This window comes from Anomaloglossus baeobatrachus, chromosome 2, assembly GCF_048569485.1.
Source record: "Anomaloglossus baeobatrachus isolate aAnoBae1 chromosome 2, aAnoBae1.hap1, whole genome shotgun sequence".
Classification (NCBI taxonomy): domain Eukaryota; kingdom Metazoa; phylum Chordata; class Amphibia; order Anura; family Aromobatidae; genus Anomaloglossus; species Anomaloglossus baeobatrachus.
This window is the reverse complement of record NC_134354.1, coordinates 664,168,437-664,193,492: the sequence shown is the minus strand read 5'-3', so window position 1 is coordinate 664,193,492 and position 25,056 is coordinate 664,168,437. Positions and strand designations below refer to the sequence as shown.

At 44.8% G+C, this 25,056-nt stretch overlaps 1 protein-coding gene across 3 annotated transcripts in view; it reads right to left on the bottom strand.

Moving 5' to 3' along the window:
- Positions 1 to 25,056, bottom strand: part of ARHGEF25 (Rho guanine nucleotide exchange factor 25) — a 517,568-nt gene that overhangs the window by 299,333 nt on the left and 193,179 nt on the right. Inside the window, exon 1 of one of the 3 annotated variants that reach the window (XM_075337092.1) lies at positions 19,261 to 19,569. The exons of the other annotated variants lie outside the window; for them this stretch is intronic. Coding sequence (XP_075193207.1) covers positions 19,261 to 19,354 — 94 coding nt within the window. The 5' untranslated portion in view covers positions 19,355 to 19,569. Of the gene's footprint in view, positions 1 to 19,260; positions 19,570 to 25,056 lie in introns of those variants that run through there. 3 annotated transcript variants of the gene reach the window in all.

Genomic DNA, 25,056 nt, shown 5'->3' with positions numbered 1-25,056 from the left:
AAAATAGGTGCCCAATTTCAACTTTCTTTTTGACATTTACTGCAATGTTATTCCATGCTGTGGGTAACCTGATGTCACCCAAACATCTGTGCCTCTAGCTAGAGCTGTACAACAACTTTAGTTTTGACCGCCCAGCTTTGTCATTTTTGTTTTTTGTTTCCGAAAGCCATACATACAATCCTTTGTTGTCTTCCATTCTCACGTCTGCTTTGATCTCTGGCCTATAATTTGTTATTGTCTCTCTAACAATACCCAAGTAAACGGATTTAATTTGTTTACGTTGGTAAATTAATTTGCATAATAAATTGGAAAGTTTGCTTTACATTGCATATAGTGTGTAAATTCCCTATTTGCTCTAGGTTAATTATACAGAAAAGCTCCTTCTTTTCACTTAAACAAAAAATAGTAGAATTCTATTTAGGGCATGTGCACACGTTGCTTTTTTTTCCGCGCGGAAAAAAACGCACCCTCTGGCAGAGGGGAGAATAGTAAACAATGCTTTTTGAGAAACAACGCATCGAAAACGCATGCGTTTTTATTGCGTTTTTCATGCGTTTTTCATGCGTTTTTTTAGGTGCGTTTTTTAAGACTTGGGTACCTATACGTCAGAAAACCCCCACAAGTGACCCCATTTTGGAATCTGCACCCCTCAAGGATTTTAATCAGGAGTATATTAAACATTTTGAATCCACAGCTACTTCCCCCAAAATGTAGCTGTAGCAACAATATTCTCACTGTTGGGCTATGTGGCCATGATCCAGCGACACGGCGTCTAGTACCCAGTGTCAGCCTTCCTGCAGAGATGTGAGTGTTGTCCACGGGAGAACGCAGCTGCCCATGCCCACGATTTGGGTTCAGGCTGCTGTGGAGCTCTATGCTACCTGCAGAGCACACTCATCTCCGCAGCATAAATTGACATGCTGAGGCTCGGGAAGCTGCGCCACCGGTCGGTTTATGCTGCGGAGAAAAGAAGCACAGTGGGCATGAGATTTCTAAAAATCCTTCCACTGTGCTTCTACTGCACAACGCAGCGTCATGGACGCAGGGAAAACAATCTGCGCCCAAAACGCTGCAAACCCCGATTGTGGGCATCCAGCCTAAAAAGCGTCAATGGAGGTCAAATATATATACAACGTCCCACACCCCCCCTGCATATTCTAAGCTGGCACCTTTAGTATCTTTCATGTGGCACTAAAGGGTGCCTAGCCTAGTTTTTATCACAAAAACAAAAAAAAAATGGCGTGGGATCCCCCCTATTTTTGATAGCCAGTCAGGGTAAAGCAGACAGCTGTAGCCTGCAAACCACAGCTGGCAGCTTCATCTTGTCTGGTGATCAATTTGGAGGGCTCCCCAGGTTTTTTTTTTTTATTTATAAATAAAAATAATAAAAAAAAAATAACATGGGGTCCCCCCAAATTAGATCACCAGCCAAGGTGAAGCTGACAGCTGAGGTCTGGTATTCTCAGGGTGGGAAGAGCCATGGTTATTGGACTCTTCCCAGCCTAAAAATAGCAGGCCACAGCCGCCCCAGAAGTGGCGCATCCATTAGATGCGCCAATCCTGGCGCTTCGCCCCAACTCATCCCGCGCCCTGGTGCGTTGGCTAACGGGGTAATAAATGGGGTTGATACCAGATGTGTAATGTCACCTGGCATCAAGCCCAGCAATTAGTGATGTCACGGCGTCTATCAGACACCCGACATAACTAATTGACAGTAAACAAAAGCAAAAAAAGACAACAAAAAATTTTTTATTAGAAAAAACACTCCCCAAATCATTCCCTTGTTCTCCAATTTAATAAAAAAAATGGGTCCGCAGAAATCCATTTGGATGTCCCACGTCGGCTCTGGACCTTCTAGAATATGGGGGCACGTTCAGGGAACGTATCCCCCATTTTCTAGGAGGGCAGACCCTCCATTTGAGGAGAGTGGGTGCAAAAATCTGCACCCACTCTCCCCGGGTCACAGCTGCAGAGTGCCGAGCAGCCAGCACAGCTCTCTGAACACAGTGCTGGCTGTCAGCTGCTCGGCACATGTGACCGGCCGGCGTCTGCTGTGAAGGAGGAGGGGGCCGCGAGGGATCAGCGCTGCGACCGGACAGGTATGTATGACACCGGGGGAAATTGGGGTGAACGGGCAGGGCCTGGGTGCATTTTTCTGTTGCATGTCTCAAGGCACATGCGACAGATAACATAGGAGCAGGGCGGCCGGTGCGCTACTGTGCGCGCGGCCATGTTGGATTTTCGGGAGGGGGGTCGGGGGTCGGGGCGGGCACTTTGGCGACACCGGGGGCTTTGCCAGGAAGTGAGGTCAACAGGAAACCTCTTGACCTCACTTCCAGGTAAATGCCTGCGTTCTGGCGTGCCGACAAAGCCCGCGGACCGCAACAAAAAAGCAGGTCCATAGGGTGTAGCTGCGTTCTGACCCCACATCATTGATTTCAATGGGGGAGAGAACGCAGCCACAACGCACAAAAGAAGTGACATGCTGCTTTTCTTTCCGCACCGATTTTTGGCATCCAAAACGCTGCGGAAAGAAACGCAGCGTGTGCACTGATTTTTCAGCTTTCCCATACACTTTGCTGGGAAAGCTGAACGCATGCAATTTGCCACTGAAACGCTGCGGTTCAAAACGCAGCGTTTCCGCGGTAAAAAACGCAACGTGTGCACACAGCCTTAATGGGAAATTCTGAGATTCAGAGTGCTGTAATCACATTTAGGACTCATTCAGAAGTCAGTGATGTTGGTCAAAAAAGGGTCAGAGTTTGGTCAGAGTTTGGTCAGAGTTTTATTAGTGTTTGATCAGAGTCAGCTTTTACCATCAGTTTCATTGGTTTTTCGTGGCTGATGAAAATTTTCCCATCAAACAGTTCCTTAAAAGTTGACAGCACATGGATGACATATGAGTGTTTTCTAGGGATGAGCGCGCACTTGCTCGGGTGCTCGGTACTTGTACTGAGCTGTCGGATGCTTGGACGGGCTCGACTCGTGTGCCAAGTCTAATGGAAGTCAATGGGAAACTCAAGCATTTTTCCGGAAGATCTTGATTGAGTTCGCCATTGACTTCCAATATACTCGATACACAATTCGAGCTTGTCCGACTGCTTGTTACGAGTACCGAGCATGGTAGTGCTCGCTCATCCCTAGCACTGTCCATTTAGTTCACGGATCTATAGACTTTCATTGGCGAGTAAGTTCCAACACTCAAATCAATATCGGACAAATTCCATGCTTTTGTATCAATCACTTAGTCTAAGGAGACAAATCGGACATGTGGTCTACCCCATGGACTATCATCGTGCTATCTGTGAAAAACAGGGATAGTACTCATGCGAGAAAAACTGAGCTCTGAATGAGCCCTTACACGTGGATTGTTATGGAGTCATACAATTGGATGTGGAATATTAAGAGTATGCTTGTGTATAAAGACATACATCTAATTATATGGAAGCAGGTGTGTAATATGGTGATAATTCTATCAGAAATAAGCAAAATCACGAGACTTGTGAACATGACTGTTCAAGAGATACACACGAGGAAGGTACAGAAGACAATGCACACTGTAAGGACGTGGATGCAACTATTAGTCACAGATATTCTACGAATTTTCATTATCAATATGCAATATCATATAATTAGCTGTCATAATAATAATATCACACATCCCACGTCTTCACTATCAATATTCATCACACAGAATCTATCATAGACAAGTTCCTGCATAATACGGCTCATATCAGACATCAGACCATTACCCTGACACCAGCACCCGCAGCATCTGCCAGCTCTACGCCTGGATCCCACCAGGCCTTAGGGGAATCAATGACAACCGTGACAAAGTGACAACCGGAGGCGTCTTCACTAATATGAAACTGGTTTACACACAGTAAGGATATGGAGTGATCCAGCTTTATACATACATGCACATAAAAATATATATACATGTACACATACATATACTGTATATACATAGAGAGAGCGAGGTGGAGGTCAGTCAAGAAGTTGACGGAATTGTTCACTTGTTCTGAAGTTGATCAGTCGGTGATTTATCATTTCAACGTATGAGATTGTCATCCAGGACTGCAGACCTGCAATAACAATGAAGTGCAGGAAAATCATCCGCCCTGGGCTTCAGTAAATTCACGGGCTTGAAAAACTACATTCAGAACAGTTTTTCATCTGCAGAAATATCTGAAACCAATCTCTCATCTCAATATTCCCTTACAATGTATTTTTTATGCTTAGCATAGTGCGACCAGATAGCTAAAGCTGCACGTACATAGAAAGATGATGCCGTATACTACAGTGAAGGACCAGAGGCTATGTCAGTAGTCAGTGGCCGCCAGATTACAGCTCTGGAAACATCTCCCTACCTGTCTGATTAGCGAGCCTGGCGCTACGTAATCACACCAATCACACTGCACCGAGCCTATCCGAACATGTACCAGGTATCCCACCAAGGCGCAGGCGGTTTCTTGGACCGTAGTCTGAAGGCTACTGAAGCTGCCACTGGACTAATGTCCTGCAAATCTTTTTGTTCAACTCTAACATACTGTATATCAGTACAGCACGAATGTTTTGTGAACCAACAGGGGAGGCAATCCAATAAGGGCCGTTTCTCATTGCGTTCCTATCTCTGTTCAGTGGTCCCGTTGGGGCTTCCACCAGGGTGTTCGCTTCCGGAAAGCGTTTACTCCCGAAAAAAAGAGCACGACACAGCACACAGTGACTCCGTCTGCACCAGTATAGTCAAAGCATCATTGGCGCATACATCCAAAACCCATTTTGCATGGGGTCCGGACCGAAGCCCTGATGGGACCACTGAACGGAGATCGGAACGCAGTGTGAAAGCGACCTTCCAATTTTTTTCCAGCTGTCTCCAAGTTCCAGAGAGTAGATGTAGAAACTTGGCACTTAAGGTCAATGTGAATTGTGGTTTTTATTGTGAAGAACTTGTAGTACCAGCAGAAGCACAGACACCGCATCATGCCCAGCTAAGCCACTCACCACACTACTATACTTTCTGAGGACCCTCTGCACGCACACTTACGAGGGTCTATTGACCAAAACATCTGTGCTTGTACTGGTCCTGCAAGTTCTTCATAATAAAAACCACTATTCACATTGATCTTGAGTGCCAAGTTTCTACATCTACGTATGACGGTTTTGGACCCTACTTGTGCCCCCCCAGAAGTACCGTGTGTATCAACTCTAAGTTCCATAGAAACATAGGTGACCAGATAAAAAAAAGCCACAATTACATTTTTGACTTAAAGACACCTCCTTTTCACAAGGTCTTGGAACCCAACTTAAAGAGAATTCGTCATTTTAATCTTTATTTCATAAATCAATAGTTCTCATGAAAATAAGCAACTTTCTACGTTATTTTATCAGACATATTTGCCTCTTTCTCCTTATGGACTGATCTCGCACTCTCAATTCCTGGGTAAAATCTGTAAAATCTGTATTCAGTGAAGACAAAAACTGTGAATCCCTATGAAAGAGCGAGATGGAGGCAGACACAGACATTCAGCTGCAAGTTATCCTGAAATGACAATCATCTGGAGGCAGATAGACATTCTGCTGCAAGTTCTCCTGAAATGACAATCATCTGGAGGCAGACACATACATTCTGCTGCAAGTTCTCCTGAAATGGCAATCATCTGGAGGCAGATAGACATTCTGCTGCAAGTTCTCCTGAAATGGCAATCATCTGGAGGCAGATAGACATTCTGCTGCAAGTTCTCCTGAAATGACAATCATCTGGAGGCAGACACAGACATTCTGCTGCAAGTTCTCCTGAAACGACAATCATCTGGAGGCAGACACAGACATTCTGCTGCAAGTTCTCCTGAAACGACAATCATCAGCACAAGCCGCCATCTCCTATCTCAGTAATCGGAACATCTTAATTCGCTGAGACAAATATTACCGATAAATTGAGAATTTTGAGAATGAAACATCAGTCCTCGAGGAGAAAGAAGCATATCTCAATAATAAGATATATCACAAAGTTTATTTTCATATGTACTATGGATTTATGTGGTATAAACTTTAAAAAATGAAGATTACTCTTTAAATCTACTATACTCTTTTGTTATTAGGTGAAATGTTCTTTAAGGACATCTGGACTGAGCCACAGGATACATAACGTTACTCTTCTGAAGACTTTTGCTAATCTCCTGACAATGCAAATTCCTTCCAATGGGAATCATTGCACACAGCCATAAAATTGTCTATATTCCCATAATAGAGAAAAAAATGTCATTTTCAGAAGGGGACGCTCAGCACCAACAATGTTATTACCCGCAGAGGGACGTTACTTTGCATATGATCACTAATTTCACTTAGCATGTCTAAGAAACGGTTACTTTAGGCACCAATCTTGCCAGACAATATATTGGTCTCGGATAACCATGACTCCAGAGGGTATAGACTATTAACAGAATCACATTTGAAGAAATGATGGAATGAAACACGTAAGATAACCAAAGAAATGCATAAATGTGACCAGTTATACCTTTTTATATCATGCACAGCTGTGATGGCGCATGCAAAATATGCCCAAGTATCAATGTGAATGAGCGTATCAGTATCGTCACAGGTCGCATAGAATAAGCACACAAGGGTAGTGATGGGCGAGCACTAAAATGCTTGAGCGTCAGCATGTGAATCAAGCATGTCGGACTCGAGTACCGAGCATAATGGAAGTCAATCTGAGCATTTTTCCAGAAGGTAAAATGTTCTCGAGGTCGAGCACCCTGATACTCGATCAAGTATCAACCTGTGATGAGCATGCACGCTAATCACTACACATAGGCAATACCATATCATACCTGATTAGCAACACATAGCGTATCTGTGTTATAGGAGAAATACTCATTAACATGATCATTATGCCATACAGCTGCCAGGAGTTTGTATGTTCTCCCCGTGTTTGTGTGGGTTTCCTCCGGGTACTCCGGTTTCCTCCCATACTCCAAAGACAAACTGATAAGTAACTTAGATTGTGAGCCCCAATGGGGACAGTGATGATAATCTCTATAAAGTGCTGACAAAATTAATGGTGCCATATAAAACAAGTAAATTCAATAAGTGATGCTGCTCTAATACTAATTCCAGGTAATAATGTTCATGCGCTCTTCTGTGCCTCTACAGAACAGTACAAGCTGCTGCCTACAAAACATCAATGTATGGACCGCACTGTCATCAGTATATACAGACAGCAGCACCATGTACCCCAATATATAATATAACCATCTGCTTGTGGCATTACCGCTGGCAGGTTACATAATACAAATGATGGGTGATACCCTATACAGAACTGCAGATCAGAACTCGCAACGACCGAGCACCCAGGTGTAGCAATAGCCACATTGACACTTTATATAAGCGATTCGGGCAAGCAAGGCTGTGGCGTAGTTCACCCCTCTCATTAGTCCCCAGGCATGGTGAGCATAGGCAATACCATGGCAATAATGATGTTATCAGCCCCACTCACTGCCCGCACCGAAGCAAAGAGGAGAGGTATACAGTATTATAACTGTACTGCTGGGACAGATGAGGAGAGGAGCCAGATGCTGCCCATAAACTGCCCATACGCTGCCCAGACAGACTATATATCTGCTGTACACTGCTCAACCTTCTCAATATACATATATCCACTATATATACCTGCTGCTTGCTGCTCCTCCACCTCCTCACTGTATATCCATTATATATCTGCTGTATACTACTTCTCCATCTCCTCATATATTTGGTGCATACTCCTCCATCTCAGAAATAAAGTGAGTAGATGGCGGAGTATACAGCAGATATTTAGTGAGGAGATGGAGTATAGAGCAGATATATAGTGAGGCAATGGAGGCATATCCAGCAGATATATAGTGAGGAGATGGAGGCATATCCAGCAGATATATAGTGATGAGATGGAGGCATATCCAGCAGATATATAGTGAGGAGATGGAGGCATATCCAGCAGATATATAGTGAGGAAATGGAGAAGTATATACTGAGAATATGGAAGAGTATACAGCAGATGTATACTGGGGATATGGAAGAGTATACAGCAGATGTATACTGGGGATATGGAAGAGTATACAGCAGATATATAGTGAGCAGATGGAGGAGTACACAGCAGATATATAGTGAGAAGATGGAAGCGTACACAGCAGATACATAGTGAGAAGATGGAGGAGTATACAGCAGATATATAGTGAGAAGATGGAGGAGTATACAGCAGATACTGTATATAGCATGGGGATGAAGGAGTATACATCAGATATATAGTGAGGGGATGGAGGAGTATACAGCAGATACTGTATATAGCATGGGGATGAAGGAGTATACATCAGATATATAGTGAGGGGATGGAGGAGTATACAGTAGATACTGTATATAGCATGGGGATGAAGGAGTATACAGCAGATATATAGTGAGGGGATGGAGTATGCAGCAGATATATAGTGAAAAGGGGGGAGTATATAGTGAGCAGATGGAGGAGTATACAGCAGATATATAGAGAGAAGATGGAGTAGTATACAGCAGATGTATAGTGAGGAGATGGAGGAATATACATCAGATATATAGTGAGGAGATGGAGGAGTATACAGCAGATATATAGTGAGGAGATGGAGGAATATACATCAGATATATAGTGAGGAGATGGAGGAGTATACAGCAGATATATAGCGAGGAGATGGAGGAGTATACAGCAGATATATAGTGAGGAGATGGAGGAATATACAGCAGATATATAGTGAGGAGATGGAGGAGTATACAGCAGATATATAGTGAGGAGATGGAGGAGTATACAGCAGATATATAGTGAGGAGATGGAGTATACAGCAGTTATATAGTGAGGGGATGAAGTATACAGCAGATATATAGTGAGGAGATGGAGTATACAGCAGTTATATAGTGAGGAGATGAAGTATACAGCAGATGTATAGTGAGGAGATGGAGTATACAGCAGATATATAGTGAGGACATGGAGTATACAGCAGATATATAGTGAGGAGATGGAGTATACAGCAGATATATAGTGAGGAGATGGAGTATACAGCAGATATATAGTGAGGAGATGGAGTATACAGCAGATATATAGTGAGGAGATGGAGTATACAGCAGTTATATAGTGAGGAGATGGAGTATACAGCAGATATATAGAGAGAAGATGGAGTAGTATACAGCAGATGTATAGTGAGGAGATGGAGGAATATACAGCAGATATATAGTGAGGAGATGGAGGAGTATACAGCAGATATATAGTGAGGAGATGGAGTATACAGCAGTTATATAGTGAGGGGATGAAGTATACAGCAGATATATAGTGAGGAGATGGAGTATACAGCAGTTATATAGTGAGGAGATGAAGTATACAGCAGATGTATAGTGAGGAGATGGAGTATACAGCAGATATATAGTGAGGACATGGAGTATACAGCAGATATATAGTGAGGAGATGGAGTATACAGCAGATATATAGTGAGGAGATGGAGTATACAGCAGATATATAGTGAGGAGATGGAGTATACAGCAGATATATAGTGAGGAGATGGAGTATACAGCAGTTATATAGTGAGGAGATGGAGTATACAGCAGATATATAGTGAGGAGATGAAGTATACAGCAGATATATAGTGAGGAGATGGAGTATACAGCAGATATATAGTGAGGAGATGGAGTATACAGCAGATATATAGTGAGGAGATGGAGTATACAGCAGTTATATAGTGAGGAGATGAAGTATACAGCAGATATATAGTGAGGAGATGGAGGAATATACATCAGATATATAGTGAGGAGATGGAGGAGTATACAGCAGATATATAGCGAGGAGATGGAGGAGTATACAGCAGATATATAGTGAGGAGATGGAGGAATATACATCAGATATATAGTGAGGAGATGGAGGAGTATACAGCAGATATATAGTGAGGAGATGGAGGAATATACATCAGATAAATAGTGAGGAGATGGAGGAGTATACAGCAGATATATAGCGAGGAGATGGAGGAGTATACAGCAGATATATAGTGAGGAGATGGAGGAATATACAGCAGATATATAGTGAAGAGATGGAGGAGTATACAGCAGATATATAGTGAGGAGATGGAGGAGTATACAGCAGATATATAGTGAGGAGATGGAGTATACAGCAGTTATATAGTGAGGGGATGAAGTATACAGCAGATATATAGTGAGGAGATGGAGTATACAGCAGATATATAGTGAGGATATGGAGTATACAGCAGATATATAGTGAGGGGATGGAGTATACAGCAGATATATAGTGCGGGGATGGAGTATACAGCAGATATATAGTGCGGGGATGGAGTATACAGCAGATATATAGTGCGGAGATGGAGTATACAGCAGATATATAGTGAGGGGATGGAGTATACAGCAGATATATAGTGAGGGGATGGAGTATACAGCAGATATATAGTGAGGATATGGAGTATACAGCAGATATATAGTGAGGGGATGGAGTATACAGCAGATATATAGTGAGGGGATGGAGTATACAGCAGATATATAGTGCGGGGATGGAGTATACAGCAGATATATAGTGCGGGGATGGAGTATACAGCAGATATATAGTGAGGGGATGGAGTATACAGCAGATATATAGTGAGGGGATGGAGTATACAGCAGATATATAGTGAGGGGATGGAGTATACAGCAGATATATAGTGAGGGGATGGAGTATACAGCAGATATATAGTGAGGGGATGGAGTATACAGCAGATATATAGTGAGGGGATGGAGTATACAGCAGATATATAGTGAGGAGATGGAGTATACAGCAGATATATAGTGCGGAGATGGAGTATACAGCAGATATATAGTGAGGGGATGGAGTATACAGCAGATATATAGTGAGGGGATGGAGTATACAGCAGATATATAGTGAGGGGATGGAGTATACAGCAGATATATAGTGCGGAGATGGAGTATACAGCAGATATATAGTGAGGGGATGGAGTATACAGCAGATATATAGTGAGGGGATGGAGTATACAGCAGATATATAGTGAGGGGATGGAGTATACAGCAGATATATAGTGAGGAGATGGAGTATACAGCAGATATATAGTGCGGAGATGGAGTATACAGCAGATATATAGTGAGGGGATGGAGTATACAGCAGATATATAGTGAGGGGATGGAGTATACAGCAGATATATAGTGAGGGGATGGAGTATACAGCAGATATATAGTGAGGATATGGAGTATACAGCAGATATATAGTGAGGGGATGGAGTATACAGCAGATATATAGTGCGGGGATGGAGTATACAGCAGATATATAGTGCGGGGATGGAGTATACAGCAGATATATAGTGAGGGGATGGAGTATACAGCAGATATATAGTGAGGATATGGAGTATACAGCAGATATATAGTGAGGGGATGGAGTATACAGCAGATATATAGTGCGGGGATGGAGTATACAGCAGATATATAGTGCGGGGATGGAGTATACAGCAGATATATAGTGCGGGGATGGAGTATACAGCAGATATATAGTGCGGGGATGGAGTATACAGCAGATATATAGTGCGGGGATGGAGTATACAGCAGATATATAGTGAGGGGATGGAGTATACAGCAGATATATAGTGAGGATATGGAGTATACAGCAGATATATAGTGAGGGGATGGAGTATACAGCAGATATATAGTGCGGGGATGGAGTATACAGGAGATATATAGTGAGGGGATGGAGTATACAGCAGATATATAGTGAGGGGATGGAGTATACAGCAGATATATAGTGAGGAGATGGAATATACAGCAGATATATAGTGCGGGGATGGAGTATACAGGAGATATATAGTGAGGAGATGGAGTATACAGCAGATATATAGTGCGGGGATGGAGTATACAGCAGATATATAGTGAGGGGATGGAGTATACAGCAGATATATAGTGCGGGGATGGAGTATACAGCAGATATATAGTGCGGGGATGGAGTATACAGCAGATATATAGTGCGGAGATGGAGTATACAGCAGATATATAGTGAGGGGATGGAGTATACAGCAGATATATAGTGAGGATATGGAGTATACAGCAGATATATAGTGCGGGGATGGAGTATACAGGAGATATATAGTGAGGATATGGAGTATACAGCAGATATATTGTGAGGGGATGGAGTATACAGCAGATATATAGTGCGGGGATGGAGTATACAGGAGATATATAGTGAGGCGATGGAGTATACAGCAGATATATAGTGCGGGGATGGAGTATACAGCAGATATATAGTGAGGGGATGGAGTATACAGCAGATATATAGTGCGGGGATGGAGTATACAGCAGATATATAGTGCGGGGATGGAGTATACAGCAGATATATAGTGCGGAGATGGAGTATACAGCAGATATATAGTGAGGGGATGGAGTATACAGCAGATATATAGTGAGGGGATGGAGTATACAGCAGATATATAGTGAGGGGATGGAGTATACAGCAGATATATAGTGAGGGGATGGAGTATACAGCAGATATATAGTGAGGAGATGGAGTATACAGCAGATATATAGTGCGGGGATGGAGTATACAGCAGATATATAGTGAGGGGATGGAGTATACAGCAGATATATAGTGCGGGGATGGAGTATACAGCAGATATATAGTGAGGGGATGGAGTATACAGCAGATATATAGTGAGGGGATGGAGTATACAGCAGATATATAGTGAGGATATGGAGTATACAGCAGATATATAGTGAGGGGATGGAGTATACAGCAGATATATAGTGCGGGGATGGAGTATACAGCAGATATATAGTGAGGGGATGGAGTATACAGCAGATATATAGTGAGGGGATGGAGTATACAGCAGATATATAGTGCGGGGATGGAGTATACAGCAGATATATAGTGCGGGGATGGAGTATACAGCAGATATATAGTGCGGAGATGGAGTATACAGCAGATATATAGTGAGGGGATGGAGTATACAGCAGATATATAGTGAGGGGATGGAGTATACAGCAGATATATAGTGAGGGGATGGAGTATACAGCAGATATATAGTGAGGATATGGAGTATACAGCAGATATATAGTGAGGGGATGGAGTATACAGCAGATATATAGTGCGGGGATGGAGTATACAGCAGATATATAGTGCGGGGATGGAGTATACAGCAGATATATAGTGCGGGGATGGAGTATACAGCAGATATATAGTGCGGAGATGGAGTATACAGCAGATATATAGTGAGGGGATGGAGTATACAGCAGATATATAGTGAGGGGATGGAGTATACAGCAGATATATAGTGAGGGGATGGAGTATACAGCAGATATATAGTGAGGATATGGAGTATACAGCAGATATATAGTGAGGGGATGGAGTATACAGCAGATATATAGTGCGGGGATGGAGTATACAGCAGATATATAGTGCGGGGATGGAGTATACAGCAGATATATAGTGAGGGGATGGAGTATACAGCAGATATATAGTGAGGATATGGAGTATACAGCAGATATATAGTGAGGGGATGGAGTATACAGCAGATATATAGTGCGGGGATGGAGTATACAGCAGATATATAGTGCGGGGATGGAGTATACAGCAGATATATAGTGCGGGGATGGAGTATACAGCAGATATATAGTGCGGGGATGGAGTATACAGCAGATATATAGTGCGGGGATGGAGTATACAGCAGATGTATAGTGAGGGGATGGAGTATACAGCAGATATATAGTGAGGATATGGCGTATACAGCAGATATATAGTGAGGGGATGGAGTATACAGCAGATATATAGTGCGGGGATGGAGTATACAGCAGTTATATAGTGCGGGGATGGAGTATACAGCAGATATATAGTGCGGGGATGGAGTATACAGCAGATATATAGTGAGGGGATGGAGTATACAGCAGATATATAGTGAGGATATGGAGTATACAGCAGATATATAGTGAGGGGATGGAGTATACAGCAGATATATAGTGCGGGGATGGAGTATACAGCAGATATATAGTGCGGGGATGGAGTATACAGCAGATATATAGTGCGGGGATGGAGTATACAGCAGATATATAGTGCGGGGATGGAGTATACAGCAGATATATAGTGCGGGGATGGAGTATACAGCAGATATATAGTGAGGGGATGGAGTATACAGCAGATATATAGTGAGGGGATGGAGTATACAGCAGATATATAGTGCGGGGATGGAGTATACAGCAGATATATAGTGCGGGGATGGAGTATAGAGCAGATATATAGTGCGGGGATGGAGTATACAGCAGATATATAGTGCGGGGATGGAGTATACAGGAGATATATAGTGAGGATATGGAGTATACAGCAGATATATAGTGAGGGGATGGAGTATACAGCAGATATATAGTGAGGATATGGAGTATACAGCAGATACATAGTGAGGGGATGGAGTATACAGCAGATATATAGTGAGGGGATGGAGTATACAGCAGATATAAAGTGCGGGGATGGAGTATACAGCAGATATATAGTGCGGGGATGGAGTATACAGCAGATACATAGTGCGGGGATGGAGTATACAGCAGATATATAGTGCGGGGATGGAGTATACAACAGATATATAGTGCGGGGATGGAGTATACAGCAGATATATAGTGCGGGGATGGAGTATACAGCAGATATATAGTGAGGGGATGGAGTATACAGCAGATATATAGTGAGGATATGGAGTATACAGCAGATATATAGTGAGGGGATGGAGTATACAGCAGATATATAGTGCGGGGATGGAGTATACAGCAGATATATAATGCGGGGATGGAGTATACAGCAGATATATAGTGCGGGGATGGAGTATACAGCAGATATATAGTGCGGGGATGGAGTATACAGCAGATATATAGTGCGGGGATGGAGTATACAGCAGATATATAGTGCGGGGATGGAGTATACAGCAGATATATAGTGCGGGGATGGAGTATACAGGAGATATATAGTGAGGATATGGAGTATACAGCAGATATATAGTGAGGGGATGGAGTATACAGCAGATATATAGTGAGGATATGGAGTATACAGCAGATACATAGTGAGGGGATGGAGTATACAGCAGATATATAGTGAGGGGATGGAGTATACAGCAGATATATAGTGCGGGGATGGAGTATACAGCAGATATATAGTGCGGGGATGGAGTATACAGCAGATATATAGTGCGGGGATGGAGTATACAGCAGATATATAGTGCGGGGATGGAGTATACAGCAGATATATAGTGCGGGGATGGAGTATACAGCAGATATATAGTGCGGGGATGGAGTATACAGCAGATATATAGTGCGGGGATGGAGTATACAGGAGATATATAGTGAGGATATGGAGTATACAGCAGATATATAGTGAGGGGATGGAGTATACAGCAGATATATAGTGAGGATATGGAGTATACAGCAGATACATAGTGAGGGGATGGAGTATACAGCAGATATATAGTGAGGGGATGGAGTATACAGCAGATATATAGTGCGGGGATGGAGTATACAGCAGATATATAGTGCGGGGATGGAGTATACAGCAGATATATAGTGCGGGGATGGAGTATACAGCAGATATATAGTGCGGGGATGGAGTATACAGCAGATATATAGTGCGGGGATGGAGTATACAGCAGATACATAGTGAGGATATGGAGTATACAGCAGATATATAGTGAGGGGATGGAGTATACAGCAGATATATAGTGCGGGGATGGAGTATACAGCAGATATATAGTGCGGGGATGGAGTATACAGCAGATATATAGTGCGGGGATGGAGTATACAGCAGATATATAGTGCGGGGATGGAGTATACAGCAGATATATAGTGCGGGGATGGAGTATACAGCAGATACATAGTGAGGATATGGAGTATACAGCAGATATATAGTGAGGGGATGGAGTATACAGCAGATATATAGTGAGGGGATGGAGTATACAGCAGATATATAGTGCGGGGATGGAGTATACAGCAGATATATAGTGCGGGGATGGAGTATACAGCAGATATATAGTGCGGGGATGGAGTATACAGCAGATATATAGTGCGGGGATGGAGTATACAGGAGATATATAGTGAGGATATGGAGTATACAGCAGATATATAGTGAGGGGATGGAGTATACAGCAGATATATAGTGAGGATATGGAGTATACAGCAGATACATAGTGAGGGGATGGAGTATACAGCAGATATATAGTGAGGGGATGGAGTATACAGCAGATATAAAGTGCGGGGATGGAGTATACAGCAGATATATAGTGCGGGGATGGAGTATACAGCAGATACATAGTGCGGGGATGGAGTATACAGCAGATATATAGTGCGGGGATGGAGTATACAACAGATATATAGTGCGGGGATGGAGTATACAGCAGATATATAGTGCGGGGATGGAGTATACAGCAGATATATAGTGAGGGGATGGAGTATACAGCAGATATATAGTGAGGATATGGAGTATACAGCAGATATATAGTGAGGGGATGGAGTATACAGCAGATATATAGTGCGGGGATGGAGTATACAGCAGATATATAATGCGGGGATGGAGTATACAGCAGATATATAGTGCGGGGATGGAGTATACAGCAGATATATAGTGCGGGGATGGAGTATACAGCAGATATATAGTGCGGGGATGGAGTATACAGCAGATATATAGTGCGGGGATGGAGTATACAGCAGATATATAGTGCGGGGATGGAGTATACAGCAGATATATAGTGCGGGGATGGAGTATACAGGAGATATATAGTGAGGATATGGAGTATACAGCAGATATATAGTGAGGGGATGGAGTATACAGCAGATATATAGTGAGGATATGGAGTATACAGCAGATACATAGTGAGGGGATGGAGTATACAGCAGATATATAGTGAGGGGATGGAGTATACAGCAGATATATAGTGCGGGGATGGAGTATACAGCAGATATATAGTGCGGGGATGGAGTATACAGCAGATATATAGTGCGGGGATGGAGTATACAGCAGATATATAGTGCGGGGATGGAGTATACAGCAGATATATAGTGCGGGGATGGAGTATACAGCAGATATATAGTGCGGGGATGGAGTATACAGCAGATATATAGTGCGGGGATGGAGTATACAGGAGATATATAGTGAGGATATGGAGTATACAGCAGATATATAGTGAGGGGATGGAGTATACAGCAGATATATAGTGAGGATATGGAGTATACAGCAGATACATAGTGAGGGGATGGAGTATACAGCAGATATATAGTGAGGGGATGGAGTATACAGCAGATATATAGTGCGGGGATGGAGTATACAGCAGATATATAGTGCGGGGATGGAGTATACAGCAGATATATAGTGCGGGGATGGAGTATACAGCAGATATATAGTGCGGGGATGGAGTATACAGCAGATATATAGTGCGGGGATGGAGTATACAGCAGATATATAGTGCGGGGATGGAGTATACAGGAGATATATAGTGAGGATATGGAGTATACAGCAGATATATAGTGAGGGGATGGAGTATACAGCAGATATATAGTGAGGGGATGGAGTATACAGCAGATATATAGTGCGGGGATGGAGTATACAGCAGATACATAGTGAGGGGATGGAGTATACAGCAGATATATAGTGCGGGGATGGAGTATACAGCAGATATATAGTGAGGGGATGGAGTATACAGCAGATATATAGTGCGGGGATGGAGTATACAGCAGATATATAGTGAGGACATGGAGTATACAGCAGATATATAGTGAGGGGATGGAGTATACAGCAGATATATAGTGCGGGGATGGAGTATACAGCAGATATATAGTGCGGGGATGGAGTATACAGCAGATATATAGTGCGGGGATGGAGTATACAGCAGATATATAGTGAGGGGATGGAGTATACAGCAGATATATAGTGCGGGGATGGAGTATACAGCAGATATATAGTGCGGGGATGGAGTATACAGCAGATATATAGTGCGGGGATGGAGTATACAGCAGATATATAGTGCGGGGATGGAGTATACAGCAGATATATAGTGCGGGGATGGAGTATACAGCAGATATATAGTGCGGGGATGGAGTATACAGCAGATATATAGTGCGGGGATGGAGTATACAGCAGATATATAGTGCGGGGATGGAGTATACAGCAGATATATAGTGAGGGGATGGAGTATACAGCAGATATATAGTGCGGGGATGGAGTATACAGCAGATATATAGTGCGGGGATGGAGTATACAGCAGATATATAGTGCGGGGATGGAGTATACAGCAGATATATAGTGCGGGGATGGAGTATACAGCAGATATATAGTGCGGGGATGGAGTATACAGCAGATATATAGTGAGGGGATGGAGTATACAGCAGATATATAGTGCGGGGATGGAGTATACAGCAGATATATAGTGCGGGGATGGAGTATACAGCAGATATATAGTGCGGGGATGGAGTATACAGCAGATATATAGTGCGGGGATGGAGTATACAGCAGATATATAGTGCGGGGATGGAGTATACAGCAGATATATAGTGAGGGGATGGAGTATACAGCAGATATATAGTGCGGGGATGGAGTATACAGCAGATATATAGTGCGGGGATGGAGTATACAGCAGATATATAGTGCGGGGATGGAGTATACAGCAGATATATAGTGCGGGGATGGAGTATACAGCAGATATATAGTGAGGGGATGGAGTATACAGCAGATATATAGTGCGGGGATGGAGTATACAGCAGATATATAGTGCGGGGATGGAGTATACAGCAGATATATAGTGCGGGGATGGAGTATACAGCAGATATATAGTGCGGGGATGGAGTATACAGCAGATATATAGTGCGGGGATGGAGTATACAGCAGATATATAGTGCGGGGATGGAGTATACAGCAGATATGCATCGCATACATGTACATCATGTCCGTCTGTAGCATAAACCAAACACATGTCCATGACCCTTGCACCACACACTTATGTGACAGACACTCTGCCCATCGTGCCCTGCTGTGTGCCATGACAACCATTCCCAGGTATGACTTGGTGCCACAGAGAACAGAACAGTCTTCTTGCTCCATATGTAACTATGCTGGGAAGCCTGCGCTGTCATCAGGGCTGCAGACAGAGTCCGAGCAGAGGGCAGCAGTGGCCAGCAGGCTATATATACATGTGCCCACACAGCACATCGGCGGCTGGCTACAGCGGGCAGGTAATAGGAGCCACACACAGACGTGCACCGGCCGCTGGCACTAACCTCTCACCCGGGCGTAGCAGCAGCTGCACTGAGACAGGACTTTGCGGAAGAGGTTCTGGCAAGCACAGCCGTGGCGTGGTTTGCCCCCTCTCATTGCTCCCCAGGCATGGCGAGCCCGGTCCAAAGCATGCCAATGATGATGAGGCGGCAGCCCCGCTCTCTGCCCTCAGCACAGCACAGAAGCAGAGAGGGAGGGAGGGAGGGACGAAGATGGCCGGGAGGAGCCGGCTCACATACACTGTTATTATTGTACAGACGGGATATGTAGAGAGGAGCCAGCTGCTGCTGATAAGCTCGCCAGACTGCGCGCTACAGGCGAGCTCCGCCGCACGGCCTGCTGTACTGCCGATACGGGCTCTTCCAGGGACTGCACAGCGCCCCTCTGCAGGCCGGACTGTGCGGTATATATACTCCAGCAGGTCTGCTGTATACAGCGCCCCTCTGCAGGCCGGACTGTGCGGTATATATACTCCAGCAGGTCTGCTGTATACAGCGCCCCTCTGCAGGCCGGACTCTGCGGTATATATACTCCAGCAGGTCTGCTGTATACAGCGCCCCTCTGCAGGCCGGACTCTGCGGTATATATACTCCAGCAGGTCTGCTGTATACAGCGCCCCTCTGCAGGCTGGACTGTGCGGTATATATACTCCAGCAGGTCTGCTGTATACAGCGCCCCTCTGCAGGCTGGACTGTGCGGTATATATACTCCAGCAGGTCTGCTGTATACAGCGCCCCTCTGCAGGCCGGACTGTGCGGTATATATACTCCAGCAGGTCTGCTGTATACAGCGCCCCTCTGCAGGCTGGACTGTGCGGTATATATACTCCAGCAGGTCTGCTGTATACAGCGCCCCTCTGCAGGCTGGACTGTGCGGTATATATACTCCAGCAGGTCTGCTGTATACAGCGCCCCTCTGCAGGCCGGACTGTGCGGTATATATACTCCAGCAGGTCTGCTGTATACAGCGCCCCTCTGCAGGCTGGACTGTGCGGTATATATACTCCAGCAGGTCTGCTGTATACAGCGCCCCTCTGCAGGCTGGACTGTGCGGTATATATACTCCAGCAGGTCTGCTGTATACAGCGCCCCTCTGCAGGCTGGACTGTGCGGTATATATACTCCAGCAGGTCTGCTGTATACAGCGCCCCTCTGCAGGCTGTACTGTGCGGTATATATACTCCAGCAGGTCTGCTGTATACAGCGCCCCTCTGCAGGCTGGACTGTGCGGTATATATACTCCAGCAGGTCTGCTGTATACAGCGCCCCTCTGCAGGCTGTACTGTGCGGTATATATACTCCAGCAGGTCTGCTGTATACAGCGCCCCTCTGCAGGCTGGACTGTGCGGTATATATACTCCAGCAGGTCTGCTGTATACAGCGCCCCTCTGCAGGCTGTACTGTGCGGTATATATACTCCAGCAGGTCTGCTGTATACAGCGCCCCTCTGCAGGCTGGACTGTGCGGTATATATACTCCAGCAGGTCTGCTGTATACAGCGCCCCTCTGCAGGCTGTACTGTGCGGTATATATACTCCAGCAGGTCTGCTGTATACAGCGCCCCTCTGCAGGCTGTACTGTGCGGTATACTCCAGCAGGTCTGCTGTATACAGCGCCCCTCTGCAGGCTGGACTGTGTGGTATATATACTCCAGCAGGTCTGCTGTATACAGCGCCCCTCTGCAGGCTGAACTGTGCGGTATACTCCAGCAGGTCTGCTGTATACAGCACCCCTCTGCAGGCCGGACTGTGCGGTATATATACTCCAGCAGGTCTGCTGTATACAGCGCCCCTCTGCAGGCCGGACTGTGCGGTATACTCCAGCAGGTCTGCTGTATACAGCGCCCCTCTGCAGGCTGAACTGTGCAGTATACTCCAGCAGGTCTGCTGTATACAGCGCCCCTCTGCAGGCTGTACTGTGCGGTATACTCCAGCAGGTCTGCTGTATACAGCGCCCCTCTGCAGGCTGTACTGTGCGGTATATATACTCCAGCAGGTCTGCTGTATACAGCGCCCCTCTGCAGGCTGGACTGTGCGGTATATATACTCCAGCAGGTCTGCTGTATACAGCGCCCCTCTGCAGGCTGTACTGTGCGGTATACTCCAGCAGGTCTGCTGTATACAGCGCCCCTCTGCAGGCTGTACTGTGCGGTATATATACTCCAGCAGGTCTGCTGTATACAGCGCCCCTCTGCAGGCTGTACTGTGCGGTATATATACTCCAGCAGGTCTGCTGTATACAGCGCCCCTCTGCAGGCTGAACTGTGCGGTATACTCCAGCAGGTCTGCTGTATACAGCACCCCTCTGCAGGCTGTACTGTGCGGTATATATACTCCAGCAGGTCTGCTGTATACAGCGCCCCTCTGCAGGCTGAACTGTGCGGTATACTCCAGCAGGTCTGCTGTATACAGCGCCCCTCTGCAGGCTGAACTGTGCGGTATACTCCAGCAGGTCTGCTGTATACAGCGCCTGAGAGAAGGATTGTACAGTCACCACTCCTCTAAGTACTGTAAATGTATTTCCAAAGGTGCTATAGACATGACAAGTCTCACCAGATGTCGGTAACAACCCATCTACTCCTCACAGGCAAAGAAAACAAACCATAGATGTGTAATAATGAGAAATTGCACAGGGAAAAAGTATTGAACACATGAGAAATGCAAAAGCCATGGAAAGTCATGACACCGACTGAAATCTATCTGACAGTGACAAATAATATCAGCTGCTTCACCTGATGGCCTGTAATAAGGTGTCCTCACCAAGGTGCCACACAAGAAACGTCTCATGATGGGTAAAACCAGTGAGCCGTCTCAAGACAATTGCAACCTTATTGCTAAACATATTGATGGCATTGATTACAGAACAATTTCTGATCTGCTGAAGGCTCCAGTGAACACTGTTGGGGCACAAATTCTGCAAGTGGAAAGAACTTAATTTTACTATAAACCGGCCATTATCAGGTGCTCCTCACAAAATTTCACAAAGAGTGAAAAGAATTCAGAAGAGTTGTCCAAGAGCCAAAAACCAATTGTGGAGAACTACAGAAAGACTTGGAGTCAGCAGGTATAATTGTTTTAAAGAAAACAATAAGTAATGCAGTCTACCTCCATGGCTTGTATGTGTGCTCACCACACAAGACTCCATTGCGGAACAAAAAGCATGTTCAAGGGTGTACAAAGTTTTCTCAACAACATTTAGACATGGAGGAATATAAACTGAATGCTTTGGATGCCATAATACACACCATGTTTGGAGGCCAAAAGGCACTGAATAACAACCCCACGAAACACCATCCCAACAGTGAAGCTTGGAGGTGGGAACATCATGGTGTGGGCCTGTTTTTCAGCATACAGCACTGGCAAACTTCATGATGAATGGAGAAATATAGTGAGACATTCTTGACAAAAAAAATAATAAATCTGCTGCCATATACCAGTATGCTTCAGGCCTCTGCCACACTCACGTGCCTCCGGTACGTGTGTGCCTTTTTTTTCACGTACCGGAGACACGGGCCCACGTGGTCCTATGTATTGTTATTGTTTTGAACACACGTAAGTATTCAGGAACGGAACGTGTGTCCGTTCCGTACTTACGTGTGTCTGTTTTTTAAAAACGCTGACATGTCCGAGTTGCTCCGGCAGCATGGGTGTCACACGGCCTGCACCCATACCATACGGATGTAGTGTGGATGCGGGCCCGTGTGACACACGCCGGAGAAAGACACATGTCAGTGTAAAAATAATAAAAAACACATACTCACCTACCCCCATACCTGCAGTCTCTGCCACGGCTGTCCCCTGCATCCGTCCCCCAGTGAATTTGAACAACGCTTCTCCTTCACTGGGGGCCGGAAGCAGCGTCAGCGGGGCGTGGCTTTGGCCGGACGCTGTCATTCAGCACCACAGACAGCGCCAGATGATGCAGGTAAGGCGGGGCTTTCCATACTCTGTGTGTTATTACGTGTAACACACGGAGAACATGTACGTGCCATAAACACGGCACACGGGGACAAAACCACCCCTTTAACACGTACGTGACAAAAACGTTACGTTTTGTCACGTAAGTGGGGCAGAGGCCTAAGATGAAGTGAGGGTGACATTTCAGCAAGACAATGATCCCAAACACACAGCCAAGGAAACACTTGATTGGTTGATTGGTTTTAGAGAAAGAAAATAAAGCTGCTAGAATGGCCATATCACCTGACCTGAATCCAATAAGAAATTTATGGAAGGAACTAATGCTCAGAGTTCATAGAAGAAGCCCACGGAAACGTCAGGATTTGAAGAGTGTTTGTGTGGAAAAATGGTCCAAAATCACACCTGAGCAATGCATGATACTAGTTTCTCCATACCGGAGGCGTCTTGAAGCTGTCATCACCAACAAAGGCTTTTGTATAAATTGTATTAAATAAATTTGTGTAAGCATGTTCAATACTTTTTCCCTGAGTAGTTTTTCATTATTACTAGTGTTGGCCAGACTCACTGATAACCGGGTCCAGCGGGCCTAACCAGGTAATCTGGCCAGATGCAAGTCCCAATATAAAACTATGGGGACCAGAATCCAGCAATTAAAAATGGTCGTGGAAGGGATAGGAGCTTCATACTTACCAATTCTCATGGCTGTACACTGCTCCCGTGGCCGCCCATTCCCTTCCGGGGCCGCTCATTTACCTTCATGCATATGCACCGGCGTCTGTGATTGGTTGCAGTCAGACGCGCCCCACCCTGCGTGGCGGCATCTCACTGCTTCCAATCACAGTCGCTTTGTGCGTCAAAATCGTACAATAAAAATAAATAAAAAAATTGGTGTAGGGTTCCCTTGTATTATGATACCCAGCACAGATAAAGCCCACATCTACAGGCTGCAGCACCCAGCCATGTGCTTATCTTGGCTGGATATCAAAATTAGAGGAACCGCATGTGTCTTTTTTTTTTTTATTTAAATAGTTAATTAAAACAAACAGCATGAGGTCCCAACCCAATTTTGATACCCAGCCATGATAAAGCCCGACAGCTGGGGGCTAGTATTCTCAGGCTGGGGAAACTCAGAGTTCTTGGGCCCCCCAGCCTAAAAATAGCAGCCTGCAGCTGCCCGGGATTGTTGCATCCATTAGATGCGACAAGCCTTGTATTTTGTCCAGCTCATTCCGATTGCCCTGGTGTGGTGGCGATCAGGGTAGTAAGGGGTTAATGGCGGATCTTAGCTTCCACTAAGCCCTAAATTGGTAATGGGAGACATCTATGAGACCCCCCATAACTAATCTGTAAGTGAAAAGAAATAAAACACAAACACCCAAAAAATTCTTCATTTGAAATAAAAGACAAAAGAGCACCCTCTTTCACCACTTTATTAACCCCCAAAAAATAGGTCTAATGTAATCCACACGAGATCCCATGACAATTCAAGCTCTGCTACATTTGAAGCTCACGTCGAGCGCCATAGAACAATGACTGCTCGAAGTGAGCTGCAGGCAGACTGAGTGAGCCACACAATCAGCGGTGACGTCACTCAGGCTATTTACGGTCAGAAGTGAAGGATAGTGGGAACCTCCAGCTGTGACCGCAAATCACAAAAATGGCATCAACCCTGATCCCGCGGATCACTTAGTGTCTGCCTGCCTGCCTGAATTTTTTTATTCCAAATCACAAAAATGGCATCACCACTGATCCCGTGGATCACTAAGTGTCTGCCTGAAGCTCACAGCGGGCACTATGAATTTAAATGTAGCAGAGCTAGAATCGTCGGACCTCATGTGGATTACGTCGGACCTGCAAGGGTGCTTTGGGGGTTAATAAAGTG